This window comes from Elgaria multicarinata, chromosome 3 (genome assembly GCF_023053635.1).
Source record: "Elgaria multicarinata webbii isolate HBS135686 ecotype San Diego chromosome 3, rElgMul1.1.pri, whole genome shotgun sequence".
Classification (NCBI taxonomy): domain Eukaryota; kingdom Metazoa; phylum Chordata; class Lepidosauria; order Squamata; family Anguidae; genus Elgaria; species Elgaria multicarinata.
In genome coordinates this window covers 151,117,530-151,139,591 of record NC_086173.1, presented here as the reverse complement: position 1 = coordinate 151,139,591, position 22,062 = coordinate 151,117,530, and the positions used below count along the sequence as shown (strand labels likewise).

Sequence of the window (22,062 nt, the reverse complement as noted above, 5' to 3'; positions counted from 1 at the left end):
ACCGTAGCAAGGTCATACTAGTCTATATTTAGTTTTAATGTCCCCACCTCTATTAGTTTTTCCCCTCCCTCCCCTGTCTGTTACGGTGATTTTAGACTGTAAGCCATATGGCAGATTGTCTTGTTTTGTTTTATTCTGTACAGTGCAATGAAAATTGATGGAGCTTTATAAATAAATAAATAAATAAATAAATAATACATAGTCCTGATGGCCATATTCTATCTCCAGTATCAGAGGCAGTATTACACCAGTTACTGGGGAACATGGGGAGGGAGGGTGCTGTTGCACTCATGGCCTGCTTGGGCATTTTTCATGGGCTGCTGTTTGGCCACTGCGTGAATAGAATGCTGGGGGCTTTCCATATGGCTAATTTGCCCTGTGGTGGCTGTACAGTGGCACTGCGTTGGTTATACAACACAGCCCCCATCTCATAGTCACTGCTGGGCTTTTTCTGAAACTCCGCATTAAAAATGTCAGGGACTCATCCTGACGTTTTTCTTTGAAGCGAGGTCACCATGGTCCTTCCACCATATGACCTTGTTTTGATGTCAAGCTAGGGTGTTCCCGGGCAGATGGCGACCACTGATAGGTTGCTGGAAGCTGGAAAGAGGACAAGAAAGCCCGCACTCCCTCCTGGCATGTGGATAGGTTGCCAAAAGCCTACTCTTTCCCCTCTTCCACTCCAATGGGGGTTCTTAGTAAAGGCCCCGATTGGAGTGGAGGAGGGGAAAGTGTGACATTCTGTTTTAGACAGTTTTCAGAGGCAGGAGCTGAGCAGAACTTAGAAAATAGTAATACTAAGAATTAGGCTGCCTTGTTGCATTCACAGGGGCTGTTCACAAATATGCTAACCCACAGTCAGTGGTTGACTGTGGGTTATTATTGAACCATGGATTGTTTGTTGAACTGTACATTAGCATGTCTGAACCCAGGGCATTTTCCACAGGGTTGCTTGTTAACCATGCAGTGTGGCTTGCTAACCACCCCCAAACAACCCAACAACAAACCATGGCTTCTCAAGATAGTTTGTTTGAGAAAAATAAGCCACATTGCATGATTAACAAGCCACCCTGCAGAAAATCTCCTGGGTTCACACAACACACTAATGCACAGTTCAATGAACAACCCACATTTCAACAAACAACCCAACTCAATCAATGAGTATGGCTTAGTGTGTTGTGTGAACAGGCTCAATCAGGGAAGATCCTGCAGCAACTTGCCTCAGGTCGAAAACTACTGACTGAGGCTTGAGTGGCAGCAGGAGCATCATTTGATGCTGTGCCTCAGGCAGCAAAATGTCTTTAGCCAGCCCTACTAGAATCATACAGGTTACCATGGTAGCATGTGGACATGGCAATCCACACCTGACACCAGTCTAGTGGAGGCATTCTTTGTATGAGTTGTCATCTGAAGGGCAGATGACCGAATGATGTAGGGATGAACCAATGGACAGCAAAAGTGGAGCTTTTACAGTTCCATAGAGATTCATAATTCAAGTTTGGAAGGAGATACTCTAACTATCTTCAAGATCATACTGATCATACTGATTATATTGTTCTATTTCATGGTATGAATCCCTCCCTTTTTTCTTTTTGCCTTGTTTGTTCTTGTTGTGTTAAAAATACAAAGATTTAATATAAATCAACCTGAAGTTCGTGTTGGATTGAGTCTGGAAATACTGCACGTTAATAAAAACATATATTTGATTTTCAAAAACTTACAAGAAAACAATGACTACGAAGAAAGGGATAACATCTGATTCATTTAGGATATGTAGCCTAACCTGAATGTTTGCATCAGATCCATACATAAGAGTCCAACTTCTTATAGGAAATCCAGTTTCCTATATCGGGTCCTGCCCGTTATTTGTGTGAACTGATAAAAAATGTCCGCTACCAATAAATCTCATTCGTAGCCGTATATCACCCCCCTGTTTCTTCTATGCACAAGCCACGCTAAGACGATTCAAACCAGGGCTCGGAGTCTTTCAAAACGAAAGAGGAGGAAGAACGACAAAAAGGAAAGGAGGGACTCCATTGGATGCAGGTGTTGCTCATTGTATCCAATCAGAACGGCCGGATCCATCCCTTTGCACAGAGCCGGGCACGGCACGCGGAGTTCTCCTCCTATTGGAGAGCAAAAGACGAATCGCTTGTAAAAGGAGACTACCATTCCCAGAGGGCCACTCGGCACAGATGTAAGCGAAGAGGGCCGCAGTGGCGCTAGCCTGGCCTTTCGGGAATTGTAGTTCATTTTCCTTATAAGGGCGCGGCCAAAGGGCTTTTGCTCCCATAAAGGGGAGGCTTGTTGCGCGGGGCTTTTGATTTTGCCTGGTTAACTTTCTGGTTCTGTTATTGTGAGTATATAATAGCTCTTCGTGGTTGTACACGGTGCAATTTTCTTTTTCTTTTAGGGTACGATTTTATATTCGCTGACAGTTGTCTGTGTTCCTAGCCTGTTTTGATTCTTGCTTGTTGGGGTTGCAGGTGCTTTTGGGTGGTTATATCTGCTGATACAAAGACATGCACTATTATCATTATCATTACGTCCTGCGTTTTCTTCCTCTTGCAATAAAGCTAAGATAGATTACACGGCTCTCCTTCCTCCCGTTTTACTTTCACAACAACCTTGTGAAGTAGGTTAGACTGAGAAGTCAATGGCTGAATTCGGACGACACGCTAATCAACGGTTTCCCATTCTGTTCCTATTAACCCCCCCCCCCCCGGCCCCCCAGTTGATTAGCGTGTCTGAAGTCAGCCAATGACTGGCCCAAAGTCACCCAGCGAGCTTCATGGCTGAGAGAGGACTAGAACTCAGATCTCCCGAGTCCAACACTCTAACCACTATGCTACACTGACTCTTGTACATCCTATATACCTAAATATGCGTTGTCACTCTTCTCTTAGTCCCGGCTCCCCCCCCCCCCCCTCCAGTAGGCTTAGGATCCCCACGGAGTGTATCCACAAGGTTTAGCCTCCAGCTCTTAATTTCAAGCACAGCACAGCCCTGAAGAGACTTCTTAGTAGGGGGTTGCTCTCCTGGTTGCTGCTGTTAATGTAGTGCCATCTGTGATTGATGGTGGTGATGTACAACAGTGGAGACTATGCTGGGGTGTGGCGAATGGTGTGTGTGTGATGATATCCAAAGTCCCTTTTCCAAACTGGAGGTCCTCAAACACAGCTGGACAACCATCTGCTGGGATGCTCTAGCACCAGAGTTCCTGCCATAAGCTAAGCGCTGGGCTTATGGCTTATAAAACCTTCCAGGGCTCTTGAGATTCTAAATGCTTTTTGGGAATCCTAGCGAACAATTGCAGTCTGAAGCCAAATGTTCAGGATTACGTGTGGGACCTGTGCAGAATATGCTGACATCCTTTGATTCCCCTCTCGACTCTTCCATTACCCTTTCAAAAGCTTTCTCTCACCATCATATGTCCGTTTTGTTGCATCCCTCCCCCTCTCCCATTGGCTGATATTCAAGACATTTTTGAATGTGTTCCTTGGGGCTTAACTGAGAGCACTTCCCTATTTTCAGTGCTGGAGATCAGCTTGAGCATGTGCAGAGTGCCTGTTTCTCACCACTATGGAACCACACTTCTCTGCTTTTTTTTTTTGCAGCAGCTAGTCTGGTGAACCCTTCTGGAGAGCTCGAAAGCCTGTATATTTTTGTGGCATTAATTTATTTATTAGTAATACTTATCTACCACCTAATATATGTGAATCGCTTAAGGTATTTTATTATAAGTATTTTAAAAATAAAATTTAAATGCACTATTAGAAACCATTTCAACTGCATTTAGGATTGGTCCTAACAAAAGTATTGCCCAGCTGTGGGATTTTGGTCACATTCTGAATGTACTTCTTTCGGATGATGGTTGTGGCAAGACTTACTGTGTAGTAAGTCCAGAACTCTGTTCACACAGTGGCCAACCAGCCATTGGCCAGGGATGAACAAGCATGACATGGTGCAACAGCACCCTCCCACCCATGTTCCCCAGCAACTGGTGCACACAGGTTTACTGCCTCGAATACTGGAGATAGCACACAGCCATCAGGGCTAGTAGCCATTGATAGCCTTTGCCTCCAGGAATTTATCCAACCCCTTTTAAAGCCATCCAAATTGATGGCCACTGCTACATCCTGTGGTAGCATCCTGCATAATTATGTATACCTCTATCATGTCACCCCTCAGCCTCCTCTTTTCGAAGCTAAACAAGCCCATTTGATGTAACCTTCCCTCATAGGGGAGATGCTCCAGCCCCTTTATCATTTTAGTTGCCCTTTTCTGCACTTTTCCCAGCTCCATAATATCCTTTTTCAGGTGTGGTGACCAGAATTGTACACAGTATTCTAAGTGTGGTCGCACCATAGATTTGTAGTTACACTATCTAATGCCAAAGGAGGCAAGAGCCATCCCTCGTTTCTACCATTGTTTCTTTCCGCTCCACCCTTCCCCCAGGACGTGAATGCGACATAAGTCATTTTAGATTTTGAGAACTGGAAGATGAGCTCCTCAGAGAGCTCCGGCTATTGGGCGGTATAGAAATGTAATAAATAAATAAATCCCTGTTCTCTCTTTCCTTCTCACTTCATCCATAGAGTCCATTCCTTTGCAGCGGTTCTAGAGGCAGGAGTTGCTGTGACTTTCTCCAGCCCAGACCTATCTGGACTCTGGTGGAAAAGGAACGTGAAACTCACCACTTCTGGTTCTGTCGTCTGAGCCATGGCTGCCAAAAGCATCGAGAATAAGCTTCAGCTGGAAGTGACCTGCTTCCTTTGCATGGAGTATTTCATAGACCCCGTAACTCTAGATTGTGGGCACAGTTTCTGCCATGCCTGCATTCTGGAGCTCTGGGGGCAGGTTCCCCAGGAGCCCATTTGCCCTCGGTGCAAACAGGAAGTTCCTCGGCTGAACTTCAAGCCAAACAGGCAACTGGCCAGCATTGTAGGGCTAATCAAAGAGCTGAATGATCAGGCACAAGCGGCCGAAAAGGTGGAAGTCTGCAAGGAGCACCAGGAGGCACAGAAGACTTTCTGCAAGGATGACTTATCCCTCTTCTGCTCGGGATGCGACACCTCCAAGGTGCACCAGACTCACAACGTCATTCCTGCGGCAGAAGCTGTGGAAGAATACAAGGTGAGAACTCGCTGCTTAGCGGAATGAGGAAAAATCGGTTGCTTTCTGTGACAAATAGAAGCCTGCACCTTCCTCCAACGTGGGAGGGAGGCTTTTTTCTGTTTAGGGGTGTGCATTGCCAACATCCATGTAACTGATAACTCTTAGCCTGGACATGGCAACCCAGGCTGATGGCTTGTACTTATGGCCAAAGATCTCCCTGTTTTCCAAAGCTTCCTTTGATTGCCTTAAAACCTGGTCAACAGGTATGCCAAGGGGGTTCTTTAAATGAGTGATTTATAGGACGCTCGTGACTGGCCACTCATGGAAGTTCGCGGGTCATTTTGATGACGAGGTGAGCCTCCTGCGTGTCTCCTCTTTCCCCCAGTTAATCTGTTCAAACATAAACCTTGGAAAACCTGGTACTTCTGAAATATGTCGGAAGTTGTCTGGATTTCCTGCTGTGTGCAGTTGAAGTTGCACTATAAAATGTCCACTAGAGGGTGCTGTCCCAAGGTTTTAAATTACCATGTAATTCAATTTGTTTCAAGTGTGGAAGTGAAGCAGGAAGCAAAACGACAATAAGGAAATGCAATTTCCCCCTGTCTGGAAGTCCAGCGTATAAATGAGAACAATTTTAGGCCAGGCAAAAGACCTAAAATCAAACCGATTTTCCAGTTGAGAATATTTGTTCAAGAACCGAGCAGAGAGAAGTTCAGAGATGGTTCCCCCGCCCCCAAATTAAGAGTGCAATCCTAGGCACGTTTAGACTGAAAAAAGCCCCACAACAGGCATTCCTCAGCCAGCCATGCTTGCAGCAATGTCTGGTTTTTGTTTTCTTTAAATTCAAACCAAGCATGGTGGAGCGCTATCTGGATTAAGGCTATGGTGCATGATTTAAGCCTCCCCTCCCCCACTGCAATCCTGAAAAAAATGGCCCCCTGAATAGCAATCTTTTAAAAATTATTGGTGTTAATGGGAACTTTTTCCGTTACGTTTGCAGTGCAGGAAGCATTTTTCCCCAGGATTATGCTAAGGAGGGAAGGGTTAAAGCTCTTTTACTTGTGGTCTCAATCCAGATTTGTGGGGGTGGTGGGGGCTCCACCTGGTTTTAATTAAAAAGCAAAGAAACACTGACATGGCAGCAAGTAATGCATTTAACTATTATTATTATTATTATTATTATTATTATTATTATTATTATTATTACATTTATATCCTGCCTTTTTTCCTCCAAGGAACCCAAGGCAGCGTACATAATCCTCCTCCTCCTCTCCATTTTATTCTCACAACAACAACCCTGTGAGGTGGGTTGGGCTAAGAATGTGTGACTGGCCCAAAGTCACCCAGTGGGTTTCCATGGCCGAGAGGGGACTAGAACCTGGATCTCCCGACTCCCAGTCCAACACTTTAGCCACTAGGCTGAGGGTATTCTCAGGATGCAGCTAATGTGAACAGAATCGGGGCAGGAAGGTGGTGACTTCCCATCTTCACTACTTTTCCTCCCTTATCCCCTCCCTCCTCCTCTCTCTCTGGTGGGTACAGACACACATGCACACTCACACACACTGCACTGAGAAGAGGGAATTAAGGAGTTTATTCAGCTTCTCCATCTCCCATAATGCCAGTCTCTGTTGTATTGTGCTAGTGGCGAAGCCTCTGGCACTGAGTACCCCAGTTGGTGTGATGGTATGGAACATTCATGAACATTCCAGCTCTTTGGGGAAATAAAGCCATTGGAATGTTTACGGTCCAATTTCTGTGAGAGGAGCGAAAACTGTCAGATTGGCTGGGATGAAAGCCTTGTACAGGTTAACAGCTTTGTGTGTTGGCTGCGGACTTTGAAGAGGTCCTAAGAGATAGAAAAAGAGCCTAGAAGTAAATTGGCTGAAGGAAGTGTACTTAATATGCAATGCACTGAGACATGAACTGGAGTGGATGTGAAGGAGGGATGAGGAAAAAGTAGAGGCTGAGAAGGAAACTGCAGATTGTCTTGAATTTACCAGCAAATTCTATGGTTGCAAACTTATTTATTTCTCCTTTCAGGGTAATTTTTTAAGCCACATTGAGGCTCTAAAGAAAGAGAAAGAAGAGATTCTGATCCATAAGGCAGATGCAGAAAAACAATGTCAAGACCTTCTTGTAGGTGCTGCTATTGCTGGGAAGTTATACTACCGTATTTCTTCGATTGTAAGACGCCATCGATTGTAAGACGCACACTAATTTCAGTACCACCAACAGAAAAAAACACCCTAAGACAGACCCGCGATTCTAAGACGCACCCCATTTTTAGAGATGTTTATATTGGGGGAAAAGTGTGTCTTAGAATCGAAGAAATGGGGTATTTTATTACTGTTTTGGAGGGTGGGTGGGCATGGGGAAGTCTTCCCAAGGGAGAGGTAATAAAAAAGACGTGCTAAGGATGGGTCTATAGAAGCATTTTGGAAATATTTGCTCTGCTGAATGTAAAATGTGGTCTGTTTAAAGAGTCAGAGGTTAAAACTCTTGCATGTCTTCAGCCTTTGCCAATCGGATGACTTCCAGTTGTATTGTACTACAACTCCCAGCATGCGCCATATCTGGAGGTTACCAGATTGGTGAAGGCTGCTTTAGTTTAAGGGCTTAACTAAATGTTACTAGTGACAGATGGCTACTACCACTTCATGGCCTGGTCCATACATAACGCTAACCCATGGTTTATTCAACCCATGGTACCCACAGTGGATCCAGTTATTTGTTTCATCCCACAGTTCCTTCTGAAACAATACAAAACCCCATTTGTCAGAGGGGAAGGTGTGATGTGGGAAGAAGGTGTGATTCCTTTCTCCCAAGTTTGTGAATGACCCTGCGCAAATTAACTTAATTTGCATTGGAAGATTTCTCAGAAAACTTTCCAATTCAAACTTTTCTGGAAAACTCGCATCGCTGTCTCCATCTTGGTTTTCTGTTCTCTCACCCTAATTCCATGCCCCTGAAGCACACTTGGCCCTCATCATTCTCTTTGGGGGTTTCTCCCAATCCTTTAGCTGCTTCTTCATCTCCTCCTCCAGGTGTTATGTACTGATGCAAACCTGGTGGCTTCTGTGGACTTCCTATGTCCTCCCTCTTATGTGTGGAAGGGGCTTTTCTTCTTCATCTCATATGTTTTCTTGCAGGTACTAACAGAGACAGAGAAGAACCAAATGCTGGCTGAGCTCAAAGCCCTGCAGGACCTTGCGGGAGAAAAAAGCAGCTCCTGGGTTGATAAGATAGAAAACGTGAAGGAGGAGATCTTGGCCAAGAGGGACGATCATGTGGCCATACTCAACAGGGAAATCACCACTATAGAGAAAATCACCCAGGACTTGGAAGCAAAGTGTCAGCAGTTGGGGCTTGAATTCCTGCAAGTGAGGAGCTTGGGGCAGAAATGGTTAAGCGGGGGTTCTCCGGGGGGGGGGGGAGGAGGCCAGTACCAAACCTTCCTGCATGTCCTTGGTTTGCCACCTATACATAAAACGAAAGGGGCACATTGTTAATGCACCTATTACTGTGCCACAAAGGAGACCAGTCGGTATATGAGTACGCTCACATGCTTTGTTTCTTTTTAAAGTGTGTGGTTTTTAATGTCTTTTTATTCTGTTTTTATTCTTTTATTACTTTTGTTCACTGCTCCGAAATTCTTGAATGGGGAGCAGTATGTAAATATTGTAAACGGTGCATCAAAGTTTTGTGGTTGTTTTGCTTAATACTGAGGAAGCGCCATAAAAAATGCAGTGCTGTAACTGGAATAGATTAGTCGTAGAATCCTAGAATAGTAGAGTTGGAAGGGGCCTATAAGGCAAAGCGAATCCAACCCCTGCTCAATGCAGGAATCCACTGCCACGACACAGGCTCTGAACAACAGAAACGGCCTCAGCTACTCCCTGCTCAAGCCAAGCACCACCGCTTGATACGCCTGAGGCAAGGGATAAAAACCAATGATGGAGAAGATTCCATTTAAAAGGCCTGGGGAGGGGGGGGGGGGTTGGTGCCGGTTAGATCCGATATATCCAGTTCACACAACACTCTGATCCCTTTTTAGAAAAACAATGGCTGAGTTCACATGTAACACTAAGCCAGCCTTCCTCAACCTGGGGCGCTCCAGATGTGTTGGACTACAACTCCCAGAATGCCCCAGCCTGGCTGGGGCAATCTGGGAGTTGTAGTCCAACACATCTGGAGCGCCCCAGGTTGAGGAAGGCTGCACTAAGCCATGATGGTTTATTTTCTGGCAGAATCCACAATTTATTTATTTATTTATTTATTTATTACATTTCTATACCGCTCAATAGCCAGAGCTCTCTGGGCGGTTCACAAAAATTAAAAACATTCAAAGTATAAAACAACAGTATAAAACCATAATATGAAATACAATATAAAAACTCAACCAGATCAAAACAGCAGCGATGTAAAATTACAAATTATTATTATTATTATTATTATTATTAATTTATTTATATAGCACCATCAATGTACATGGTGCTGTACACCAAGTTAAAATTTATTCATAGACAGTTAAAATACTGGGAGAATAAAAAGGTCTTCACCCATGATAGGTTAATCCACCCAAACACCCCACTCTGAGAACCCACGCTCTTCAGGATGGGCATAGTGGGCTGTTTGCATAAACTACAATGCTTGGTGGTTAGCAACCCATTGTGGCTTAGCGTTACGTGTGGTCCCAGCCATTGATCCCTGCCAACCTATAGGTGATGCATGCTCAGTAGGCTGTGACAAGCTGGTCACAATGCATTCCAATCTAGGATTTGGGGGTGCCTTTAGAATGGCCTTGTGACAGTCACTGAGTTCTTCCTCCTTTTTCTCTTCTAGGATGTTGGAAGTACCTTGAAGAAGTAAGTGGACCACAAGTTAAAAATGGAACCCAGATCAGCCCTTGTCCGAACGCCAGTGTGTAAAAGGAACCTGAAAGGAACCTGTCTTTCTTTTGAGAAGCCAAAAACAAATGAGATATGGAAAAGTTGAAAAAGCAGAAAGTGCAGTTACAACCAGGGCATGTATTGGAAGCTGCAACTGGCCTAGTGTGGAGTTTAAACGTTCTGGGTGTGAAAAGGCTTATTATTTGATTACTTTTAAAAAGTATGAATTAGATTTTGGTACAGATTCTCTTGAAGAATATTAAAGACCCCATTAAATGTCCTGTTTGTGGTTTTCTGGTCAACAGCTGGTTGGCCACTCCTCAACCTGGGGCGCTCCAGATGTGTTGGACTGCATCTCCCAGAATGCCCCAGCCAGCAGAGCTGGCTGGGGCTTTCTGGGAGTTGTAGTCCAACACATCTGGAGCGCCCCAGGTTGAGAAAGGCTGTACTAGATGGACTGGATGGACCCTTGGTCTGATCCAGCAGGGCTCCTCTTACGTCCTTACGTTTCTCTGCAGCTGTAGGAAGACGCCGACGTTTGTGAACCCAGTGCCTTTTCCACCAGAGGTGAAAGCGGAAATTTGGGAATTGCGTGATTTTAATGCCCTTTTACAGAGTGCCGTGGAACGCTTTGAAGGTAATGGAAAGACTGCTGTAAAAACCCTTATTAATGGCCCTTACGATACTCCGAAAGTGGGAGCGGCAGGTTCTCGTTCCCTTGAAATGCTTGCAGGGTCAGATGAATGGGGAATTCTCAGTGCCCATTGAAAAAAAGGCTATTCTTGTTCACTGTGGACAGTGGTCCTCTGAAAACTGACCATATTTTATTTTGGAACTTGTTGTCGTTTATTCGTTCAGTCGCTTCCGACTCTTCGTGACTTCATGGACCAGCCCACGCCAGAGCTTTCTGTCGGCTGTCGCCACCCCTAGCTCCCCCAAGGTCAAGTCTGTCACCTCCAGAATATCATCCATCCATCTTGCCCTTGGTTGGCCCCTCTTCCTTTTGCCTTCCACTTTCCCTAGCATCAGCCTCCTCTCCAGGGTATCCTGTTTTCTCATTATGTGGCCAAAGTACTTCAGTTTTGCCTTTAATACCATTCCCTCAAGTGAGCAGTCTGGCTTTATTTCCTGGAGTATTGATCTTCTTGCAGTCCAAGGCACACTCAGAATTTTCCTCCAACACCACAGTTCAAAAGCATCTATCTTCCTTCGCTCAGCTTTCCTTATGGTCCAGCTCTCGCAGCCATAGGTTACTACGGGGAATACCATTGCTTTAACTATGCGGACCTTTGTTGTCAGTGTGGTGTCTCTGCTCTTAACTATTTTATCATGATTTGTCATTGCTCTCCTCCCAAGAAGTAAACGTCTTCTGATTTCCTGGCTGCAGTCTGTTTCCCCCACTTCTGCCTTTGCATAATTGAGACGGGACAGGAATGGCCACACCAGTATTCCTTCTGCAATGCCTCTGTGAAAATGGCCTGGTGGCGTTGCAAGCCTACGCTGCTTAATACGGGGTTGGGGAGTGTGGATCTCCAGGCCTTGCAGTCTAGATCTCTGGTCTCTTTCAGGCCATGGACACTCACTGGCCTGCTGTGTGTAATTGACATTATTTACTCCATCCCCCAGCTACAAAGCTGATAGAGGGAACATTGCAAAAGTTAGGGGAAGCAATACACCGAGATGCAAATGCCTCTCCCACCCCATTAAAGTAATGGTTGCATACTTAACTCTGCCCACGGTTGATCTGGCCCCACCTGCTGATGAAATGGGAGAAAAAACCCATCCCAACATGTTTTGATAGGAAAAAATGCCCCTCTCACCTCGTTTAATATCATGAGGTACCGTATTTCTTCGATTCTAAGTCGCCATCGATTGTAAGGCGCACGCTAATTTCAGTACCACCAACAGGGGAAAAAAGCTTTGATTCTAAGAAATAATAAACACACCCGTGATTCTAAGACGCACCCTGTTTTTAGAGATGTTTATATGGGGGGAAAAGTGTGTCTTAGAATCGAAGGAATACAGTAGGTTAGAAAATGGCTCAGTTCAGACAATGCATTTCTGAGCGGTGGTTTTAGAACTCCAATGTGGAGTTGTTACACCACTGTTGAAAAATGTGTTGTTTGGTGGGAAAACTCAATGCAACGGTGGAGGTTTTTTTGGGAAAACATTCCATGCAGAATATCCATGCTGTACAGAGGAGAGTTCCTGCACAACCGTTGTGTTGCAAGTTTTATGGTGGGCTCTGTTGGGTTTTATGTTGCTTTGAGTTGACTTTTCCCACTAGCTACAGAGTTCCCTGGCAAGAGCAGCGAAAGGAGTGAGTACCATTCTAGGAGAGCTGCTGGGATTGTTTTTTCCCCAGCAATGGCTGATGGGATACCATTGGGAGGACCGGGGGAGGAGAGAGGGTGGAGGAACTGTCAATCAAATATTGCATTGGATTTTACTCTACGCTAGCCTAGTCACGCAGTGGTGGTGTTAGAACATGTTGTATGGGGAGTAGCCCCTAGAAACTCAACCGTTGAGTGGAGTTTTCACACTGAGATGACTAATGTGTTGTCTGAACTGAATCAATGTGTCCTGAATCACAAGAGGGAACCTTTCCCATTGGAACACTCTTTTTTAGGCATAGTGCTTTTAAACGGATGAAGAAGTCGACCCAATTCTGGCCTGTACCACTTCGGACTGCTGGTGGGGGCTCATATGGCTGAAAGCTCCTCTAAAACACACACAAACCCCTCTCTTCTCACTTAGAAAGCAAGCACATTGGGGAGAAAGATTCTGGCCTAGTTCTTTCCCTTGACACACTGGTTTTCTACATGCAGGTGTTTTTGTATGCCAAGGCATTACATTGTGTGTAATGTCCCTGCAGTGGGCAGTTTGAAGGGGCAGAGCCTGGAAGCAGGTTGACCCACTTCACTTGGGAAGGATCTGACCAACCTTTACCCATTTTTAACATTTGCTCCATTTAACATGAGTGGTCCCATGCTTTTCAATGTCAAAAATACCACTAAAGAGATGAGAGAGCTTGTTCAGGTCCCTGTGTAGAAAGCCCATCTCACAGAAGGGGAGGTTAGACAGCTTTGTCTATTTGGGCAGTATAGAAAAGTAAATAAATAAAGTGGACTTGGTGTCATGTAGAGAGGATGAAGCTGCCTTCATCCTATACATAGTTGTTAGTCCTTTCCCTCATTTGTCTAAAAAGCCCCTTCTACAATCCAGACAGGATAAGTTTTCAAAATCAGGAAAAGTTCCTGCTGGATTCCAGGAGGACAATTAGGGAATCCTGGGGACTTGCTTTGAAGATGATTTCTCTACTTAAAGGGCAGTTGGTCTTGAATGTAACCCAGGGTTATCTCAGGCTGTCTGGAAGTCTGGGTGACATTCAGATTCTGTCAGCAGAGGCCGGTAGCTCAGATGTCAATGGGGTTGTGATTGAAACCTGGAGCGGACTCACTGCCCCACTGACATCGGAGCCACCAGCCTCCACTGGGTTCCATGGCCTGAAACAAAGGACTTTTGGAAGCAAACTTAGTTTTGGGCCACAACATCTTAAGGGCTGTGTAGAATGAGAGACACGTAGCAACTACTCTTGTTATTCTCTTTGCCATTTTAGTTATTTGTTTGCTTTTTTTACATCTGATTTCCCATATTACTTCAGTTTTACTCTTTAATTTCAGTTTTATTCTGTATTTAAACAACTTTTACCCTGCTCTTCACCCGAAAGATTGGTTTGCAGGAGCGTGTTCTGTTTTAAATAGTAGGATTTGTAAATGATGGTGTTTGCCGCCTTGGTTGTCCTGCTGACATGATGAAGATGTGGCATATCATCAATATTTTAATGATGTACTTCCATCTCAGAAGCTGTGTTTAGTCTGAACCTAAATATTTTTAAAATCCAAGAGGACTGTTGGATAAACTTTGTTTGGAGTGGAAGGAAAGTGAATATTTGTAAAACAAATTGCAGTTTGTTTGAGGATTCTCCCACACAAACCTGTTTAGCTTCTGCTTAATCCACTTTAATAATATATGGAAAAACCATTTACCGTATTTCTTCGATTCTAAGATGCACTCCCCCCCCCCATATAAACATCTCTAAAAACGGGGTGCGTCTTAGAATCATGGGTGCGACTATTATTCTTAGAATCAAAGCTTTTTTTTCTGTTGGTGGTACTGAAATTAGTGTGCGTCTTACAATCGATGGCGTCTTACAATCGAAGAAATACGGTACTTATAAACATGACGGCTGTGGTATTTAATTGTTTTTCTTGCTCCTTCCCCAGAAACTCTGATATCTGGATTTCAGCAGAAGAAAGGTAAATTTATGAGACTGGAGGGATATCAATTTTACAGGTGGATTGGGGTGGATGACATACAGTGATTTTAAATTTTTTTAATTTTATTTATTTAAAGTGTTATAATCTTCTTATATAAGATTATAAGTAATAATCTTATATAAGAATACTGTAAAGATTAGTTATTACGTCTGCGCTCGTGTCTGAGCCTAGTCTGCTGCTTTCAAGTTAAGTTCTTTTAATGTTTAATCTTATTAATTGTAACCTGACTTGAGAGAACTTTTGTTTTGAAATGTGTCGTATATATTCCCACATTGAATGTTTCTCATCCCAGCTGATCTGCTTACCATAATTTCTTTTCTCTTTCCTCCCTTCCTCTCGTAGAAAATGTGACTTTTGATCCGGACATGGCTCAGCCCAAACGTAGGAGACTCTCAGATGAACCTCAAGACCCGCAAAATATTTGATCAGTTTCTTTCTTGGACTGAGATGCAAGGTGTTCACAGCAGACAAACATTACTGGGAATTCATGGTAGGCAATTAGGATGGCTGGGCTGTGGGTGGGTGGGGGGTTTACCAAAAATTCAGCATGGAGAAAGTAAGTGGTTGTCATTAGTCCCCAAAAAGGGACCTGGACTGTGGGGAAGGGGAAAGGCTAGTGCACAGCTTTCACCTCTCCCCCTAAATTCAACCCTATACTCCTAACTGGGGAGATTCAAGAAAATCCTATTGCTTTTGGACTATGTGGAGCAGGGATGGGAAGTAGCCTTTTTTGATGTTAATGGAGCAAGGGCAAGAATGAGCCACCACCAACACCCCAGAGAGAACTTCTGTTTTGCCTTCAGTCACCTCAAGTGCACTTTTCCATCAAGTGTAGAGAAGTCAAGTCAGATGAAGCACATAGATGTGCCAACTGACCATGTGATAGAGCAAAACAACTTGTAGGCCAAATCTGCTGGAGGACTATAACTCCCATCAGCCCTTGTCAACAAAGCTAATGGTGAGGCTTCATGGGAGTTGTAGGCCCAAAAAGGATCTGGAGGCCCACAAGTTGCCTAGCCTGCTATTCCCATTCTCTAGAGAGCCTTTATCGATTCAAGGAAAGAGAACCAGCTCACACTCCAACCCTGAAGCAGTCAAATCTACTTCACAGGCCCTGTGACCCTCATTCCTGATTTCAAGTTCCCTCCACCTTTCTTTCCCCACAACTTGCAAACTCTCAATAGCCATGGCGATGAAACTTGATGTGACATCATAGGCTGAATCTCTATATTCACAGTAGCCATTAGCTCTTACTTAACAGAGTCCCTCGCCAAACAAGGAGCCCCCTGTAAAGTTTCCAGTCAGAGAAGCAAATCCTTCTAATGTTCCAATGGACACTCCCAGTATTAACATGAGTTGTAGTTGGAAGTAAAGTAGATCTGGATGTTCATTTTTAATTTTGTGTTCATTCTTCTGTGTAATGTTTATGAAACGTGTTTTTAGTAAGGCTTTTAAATGTATTAAAGGATTCTTTTTCCTCTTGCTTTTTTGCATTTTGTATATCTCTACGCTCAAGTACATGCTAGTTATGTATGTTCATATAACCTTCTACCTGTGCGTCCTGTTTCTTACGTTTTGTACCAAGGAATGGTGCACAGCGTGTTGAGTCACTATCAGGGGTCTGGAAACAAAGCCCTACGAAGAGAGACTGAAAGAACTGGGCATGTTTAGCCTGGAGAAGAGAAGATTGAGGGGAGACATGATAGCACTCTTCAAATACTTAAAAGGTTGTCACACAGAGGAGGGCCAGGATCTCTTCTCGATCCTCCCAGAGTGCAGGACACGGAATAACGGGCTCAAGTTAAAGGAAGCCAGATTCCAGCTGGACATCAGGAAAAACTTCCTGACTGTTAGAGCAGTACAACAATGGAATCAGTTGCCTGGTGAGGTTGTGGCCTCTCCCACACTTGAGGCCTTCAAGAGGCAGCTGGACAACCATCTGTCAGGGATGCTTTAGGGTGGATTCCTGCATTGAGCAGGGGTTGGACTCGATGGCCTTGTAGGCCCCTTCCAACTCTGCTATTCTATGATTCTATTCCATCTTAAACAATGACCAAAGGGATTTAAACAAAACAGTTATAAAAGCCAAATAAAAGAAGGGAGCTGCACCAATATTTGTAGTTCCTAACACATTTTTAAAACATCTCTTTATCAAGGACATTTTTATTTCACCCAAAACTTGCAAATTGTGCTTAGGATATCCTGCTTTTAACTCACTTAAGGAAGACCTCAGCATCATTGGCAAGCTTCAGACGAAATAAAGATTTGGCCTAGATAAGGAAATATTCTCAAAATGCACTGGGAACTAGAAACATGGGTGCTCCTGTCCCATCTTACCCCCACACAACCCTATGAGGTAGGCTTGGTTTGGAGATGAAAGGCCAAGAGGTGCCTCTTCTCTCACCTCCCTGTCCTTCTCCAAGTCTACTGCACTATTTCTTTTTCTTTATTTCATTTGTATCCCACCTTTTTACCAAGAACAAAGCTGCTGAATGTGGCTAACAATCATAAATAAAACTTGATTAAAACAATAAGGAAACAAATGCATTAAGACAAAGCATCATTCAACCCAACAGGCTTGCTTACACGCCAAAGGCCTGCTTCCGTAAAAAGATGTTTGCTTGCTGGCAGAAAGACAGTTTTACACTGGAATTGCTGCTCTTCGTTCACACTTTTTTTAAAAACTTGTTGATACATTACATTTATATCCCACCTTTTTCCCTCCTGCAAACAACCCCAGGTGGTTTACCTAGTTGTCTTCTCCATTTTATGCTCAGAACCACCCTGTGAGGTAGGTTAGGCGGAGAGTCAGTGACCAGCCCAAAGCCACCCAGTGAGCTTCATGTCTGAGTGGTGACAAGAACCTGGATCACTCAAGTCCCAGTCCAACACTAACCACTACACTGGCTCTCAAGAGTTCTGTGTTGATGCACACTGCTGGTTTGCTCCTGCTTGGCTCCTCCCACTGGCACAAGCTGCTAAACAAATAAATGTTCAGTTTAGCAGAATTTTCCCCCCAACGTTCACTTGAGATGCCAAGGATTGAATCTGGGATTTTCTACAAGCAAAGTATGTGCTCTACCAGTGAGCTACAGCCCTTACAGATATCTAGAGTGACACAAGGATATTGTTTTGAGGCAGGTTTTCTTGAAAATGCTGCCAGATCCTGCTGTATTAATAAGTGAATCATGGATGAAGTGCCTAAATTAACCCCTGGCCGTTTTAATGGAAGGTATAGGACCAGACCATGGTAAAATTAGAAACCATAATTTATTTTATTATATTTTGTTCTTCTTTGGGAGAGCCTAGACTGGCTTTTAGGTATGTTCTTCATAGTAAAAGAGGTGGATCTTACCACTCATAAAGGAAAGCACTGGCTAGGAACTGGGTGGTGTTTTTTACAAAGCTAAGGTGACATAGTTCATGTAGGAATTAGCCATCACACACACACTGCCCCAAACAGAATTTTTGTCTTCTGTCAGCTCAAGTATGTTATTTTCCAACATTGCACATCAAGTGTAGAGAAGTGAAATAAAAGGAAGTGCGTGAATGTGTCAGCTGGCCCTACGACAGAGTGAAATTAATGTAGGATGAGACCACAGAATGGATGGGTAATGAACCACGTTTGGGGTTTCTGTTGGGAGGAATAGGGGGATAAGATTGCTTGAAGTATGGAAAAGTGTGGCGAAGAGGGTACACTGCGCAGATGTGTTCGCTATAGCGTCAGCATTGTCATGTTGAAGAAGTCTCCAAGAGCTCCATCAGATGAGTGTTTTATTGCATGCTCGTTACGGGGTGCTCACAGATTTTCGTGGGTCCCTCTCATGACGTTGTCTGCCTCCCGCCCCTTTTAGCCTTCTTTGTGCGACAAAAGGCTCCCCAGTAAGTACAACTTATTTTTAAAGACGGAAGTTGCCGCTCTCTCCTGCTGTGTGCGAGAGAAGCAGCGCGATCAAAACGGGCACATTGTTTACTTCCTCTTTTGAAAGAGGAAGTATTGAGGGACAAACGTGCAGGCGGAGAAGCGACGGTAAGCAAACGTGATTTATCCCCTGTGTGCTGAGTCTCCAAATGTAGTCCCATGCATAACACACTGCAGGAGACCAACGTAGAGCAACCTGCCCCATCCTGATGCCCTCCAAAACTGCTGGACTACATCCCCAATGTTCCCAGAACAGCACGGCCATTGGTTTTCTGATTCCCAGTTTAACAATTGCAACTACAAAAAATGGCAAACACACACATATCCATTATATTATTATTATTATTATTATTATTATTATTATTATTTATTTATATAGCACCATCAATGTACATGGTGCTGTACAGAGTAAAACAGTAAATAGCAAGACCCTGCCGCATAGGCTTACAATCTATTGATGAAATGAAGAAAGCTTGGGATTACCAGGAGTGGATTTTAGTGTGGAAGGACTGTGAACTCTGTTCACTTCTGGTACTGAACACTGATTCTTGGGATCAGGATTTGACATTTTTCAAAATTGTATTTCTTTTGCATCAGAGATTGGTTGGGGGGCCTTGATGTTCTGGTAAAAGTAGAATTCCACAAGATGGAATCCTGCCCACCCCTGTATTAGAATATGGCCTTTCTGCTGTTCCAGATCCCTCTACTGGTATTTTTATTTTATTACATTTTTATACTGCCCAATAGCTGCTCTCTGGGGAGTTTACAATTAAATCCATAACATATAACAAATCAAGATTTAAAACTTTAAAAATATCATATAAAACCAGAATAAATTATAGTCCAGGGAAAGCCTGTCTAAAAAGATATGTTTTCAGGAGGAGTTTTAAGGATGGGACATTTTCCACCTCCTGAACTGCACGAGGGAGTGTTTTCCAGAAGGTGGGTGCTGCTACAGAGAAAGAGATGGAAGAGTAAAAGATTGAAGGGAAGTGCTTAGACTGCCTTTCCCAACCTGGTTCCTTTTGGATGTGTTGGAGGCTGTGGGATTATGGGAGTTGTAATCCAATACATCTGTAGGGAACCAGGTGAAGAAAGATTGATCTTTCTGAAGTGACCAGATCCCTTCCCTCCTAATACAATCCTGGCTTCCTTCCTTAAGTCCCATTGACCTCAATAGAGATTGATTCTGAAGGAAGGATTTTGGGCGTTAGCAGATCCTATTTCTTGAGGATCACTGAAATAAATCAAGCAGAAGGGACAATTCACTTCAGGGTAGAAACTTCAGTTTGGGGGTAGCCTCGGCGGCAGCCATGTCTACAATGTTACCTTGTTAGTTGTGCTAAGACTGGATAATTAGAGTAGGCCCATTGAAATAAATGGGAACCAAATTATTTATTTATTGAATTTATATCCCGCCTTTTTCCTCCAAAGAACCCAAAGTGGTGTACATAATCCTCCTCTGGATTTTATCCTCACAACAACAACCCTGTGAGGTAGGTTGGGTTGAGAGTCTTTGACTGGTCCGAAGTCACCCTGTGGGTTTCCATGGCCGAATGGGGACTAGAACCCGCATCTCCTGACTCCCAGTCCAACACTTTAGCCACTACACCACACTGGCTCTCAAATTACTCTAAGTAGGATTGACATTGGCTACAACCCAATGCCTACGGCATTCGTAGGGTCTGCAACTGGATCACACAATCCTCCCCATCACTCAGGGATCTTGCGCACCTGCAACTTCCTCCCACCTACTCAGTAATCCCCAAATGACTCCAACGGGTAGGATCTTCCCAAAACGAAAGAGGAGGGGCGCCTGGTGTAATGAAAGGCAAGACTTCATTGGATACAGGTGTTCCCAAACTCGTCCAATCCGAATGGCCGCGCACAGTCCGGGACGGGAGGGAGAGGGCATGCGGAGCCAAAGAGACTACAATTCCCAGGGGCGGTTCTGCGCAGCGGCGGGCAAAGAGGGCAGGACAGGTGGAGCGGAGGCTTTCGGGAACTGTAGTTCAACGTGGGCAGGCTTGCGCTCCCATAAAAGGGAGGCTGGCTTTCGCGGGGAGTTTGATTTTGGCTGGTAAATTTTCGTAGCTGTTGCTGCAGCAGCTCCTGTTGTATCTGTTCGGGGCAATCCCGTTGTACCAGCCGAAGACTGCTGCTTGTCCGGTCATCTTTTTCTGGGATCCTGCTTTGTTGGGGTAAGCTCTGGGCGGGGTCTGGAGTCCCTCTTGTTCTCCCACCACAGGGTTTATTGTCCCTTGTAGGTAGGGTGACCATATGAAAAGGAGGACAGGGCTCCTGTACCTTTAACAGCTGTATAGAAAAGGGAATTTCAGCAGGTGTCATTTGTATGCATGCAGCCCCCAGTGAAATTCCCTCTTCATCACAACAGTTAAAGCTGCAGGAGCCCTGCCCTCTTTTGTATCTGGTTGCTCTAGTATAGCTCCTGCAGCTTTAAATGTTGTGATGAAAAGGGAATTTCACTAGGTTCTCCATATATACAAATGACACCTGCTGAAATTCCCTTTTCTATGCAACTGTTAAAGAGACAGTAGCCCTGTCCTCCTTTTCATATGGTCACCCTACTTGTAGGTGGACTTATTTATTGTCCCTCCTGGGTGGGTTCTAGTCCCCACTCAGCCAGGGAAGCTCACTGGGTGACTTTCAGCCAGTCTTGGATTCTCAGCCTAGCTTACCTCACAGGATTGTTGTTGTGAGGATAAAATGGAGAGGAGAATTCTGTATGCCATCTTGGGCTCCTTGGAGAAAAAGGGGTGGGATATAAATGCAACAAATAAAATAAATAAGAGACGAGGCCTTCTCGGGGGCTGCACCAGTATTGTGGTGGCACCTTGCCCTGTGAAGTGTGGTGGCCCCTTCTCTGGATGTCTTTCACCAGTTGGTAAAGACATATTTGTTCCAGCAGGCTTTTGCCTGCTACTTATTTTGTTAAATGATGGTCCAAGTCTGGCCTCCACCAACCTGGGGCCTTCCAAATGTGCTGGGCAACAGCTCCCATCACCCACAACCAACATAATCCACAGCCATCATCCACAGCTGTTTTAATTTATAGTTATTTCCTCTACTTTTTTAATGTTTCTTTTTTTTTTTTTTAAGTATGGTTTTGTACAGGGGTTTTAAGCTACTCTGAGTGGTGCATGGGCAACAGCTCCCATCATCCACAACCAACATCATCCACAGCCATCATCCACAGCTGTTTTAATTTATAGTTATTGCCTCTACTTTTCAATGTTCCTTTTTTTAAAAGTATAGTTTTGTATAGGGGTTTTAAGCTACTCTGAGTGGTGCATGGGCATTAGTAGAGTAGGATACGAAATTTCTATAGAAAACAAAACCTTCAAATTTTGCCATGGTCTCTCTTCACACACTATCTCTGTCCCTGCAGCCCTCCTGACATCAAGGTATTCTTCTGATTGCAGTGGAGGCTGGTGGCTCAGATGCCATTGGGGATGTGAATCCGCTCTGGATTTCAGTCAGAACTCTAAAGGAGTATCCAAGGTGCAGAAGCATCTGGATAGCTCCTTTAGAGTTCTGACTGAAACCTGGAGTGGGTTCACTTCCCCACTGAGGTCAGAGCCACCAGCCTCCATTGGGAGATAGAGCTCTACTGTGGGAATTGAAAGATACCTGTCTCTCACTTTTGTCTCCCCCTGCCGCCCCCCGCAAGACCGGAGCTTGTTAGTTCCAGGAACAGGAGTTCCCTTTAATGTCTGTGGAATCCCAGTGTACAAGCGAAACGAAATCCCACTTTTCTTGTGTTTGGCCC

At 44.4% G+C, this 22,062-nt stretch overlaps 1 protein-coding gene across 1 annotated transcript; it reads left to right on the top strand.

Moving 5' to 3' along the window:
- Positions 1-4,722: 4,722 nt before the first annotated feature.
- On the top strand, positions 4,723-14,775 carry LOC134395550 (E3 ubiquitin-protein ligase TRIM7-like). The gene is made up of 7 exons (XM_063121713.1): positions 4,723-5,136; positions 7,162-7,305; positions 8,271-8,501; positions 9,964-9,986; positions 10,529-10,647; positions 14,297-14,329; positions 14,693-14,775. The coding sequence occupies exons 1-7, from the start codon at positions 4,723-4,725 to the stop codon at positions 14,773-14,775; spliced, it is 1,047 nt and encodes a 348-aa protein (XP_062977783.1).
- The last annotated feature ends 7,287 nt before the right edge of the window (positions 14,776-22,062 follow it).

Bases quoted from the DNA above. Each gene is read 5' to 3' on its own strand.
- LOC134395550 (XM_063121713.1), top strand. From the start codon at position 4,723: ATGGCTGCCAAAAGCATCGAGAATAAGCTTCAGCTGGAAGTGACCTGC. The intron at 7,306-8,270 runs GTAAGACGCCAT...GTTTTCTTGCAG, and splicing joins ACTACCGTATTTCTTCGATT to GTACTAACAGAGACAGAGAA. The intron at 10,648-14,296 runs GTAATGGAAAGA...CTCCTTCCCCAG, and splicing joins TGCCGTGGAACGCTTTGAAG to AAACTCTGATATCTGGATTT.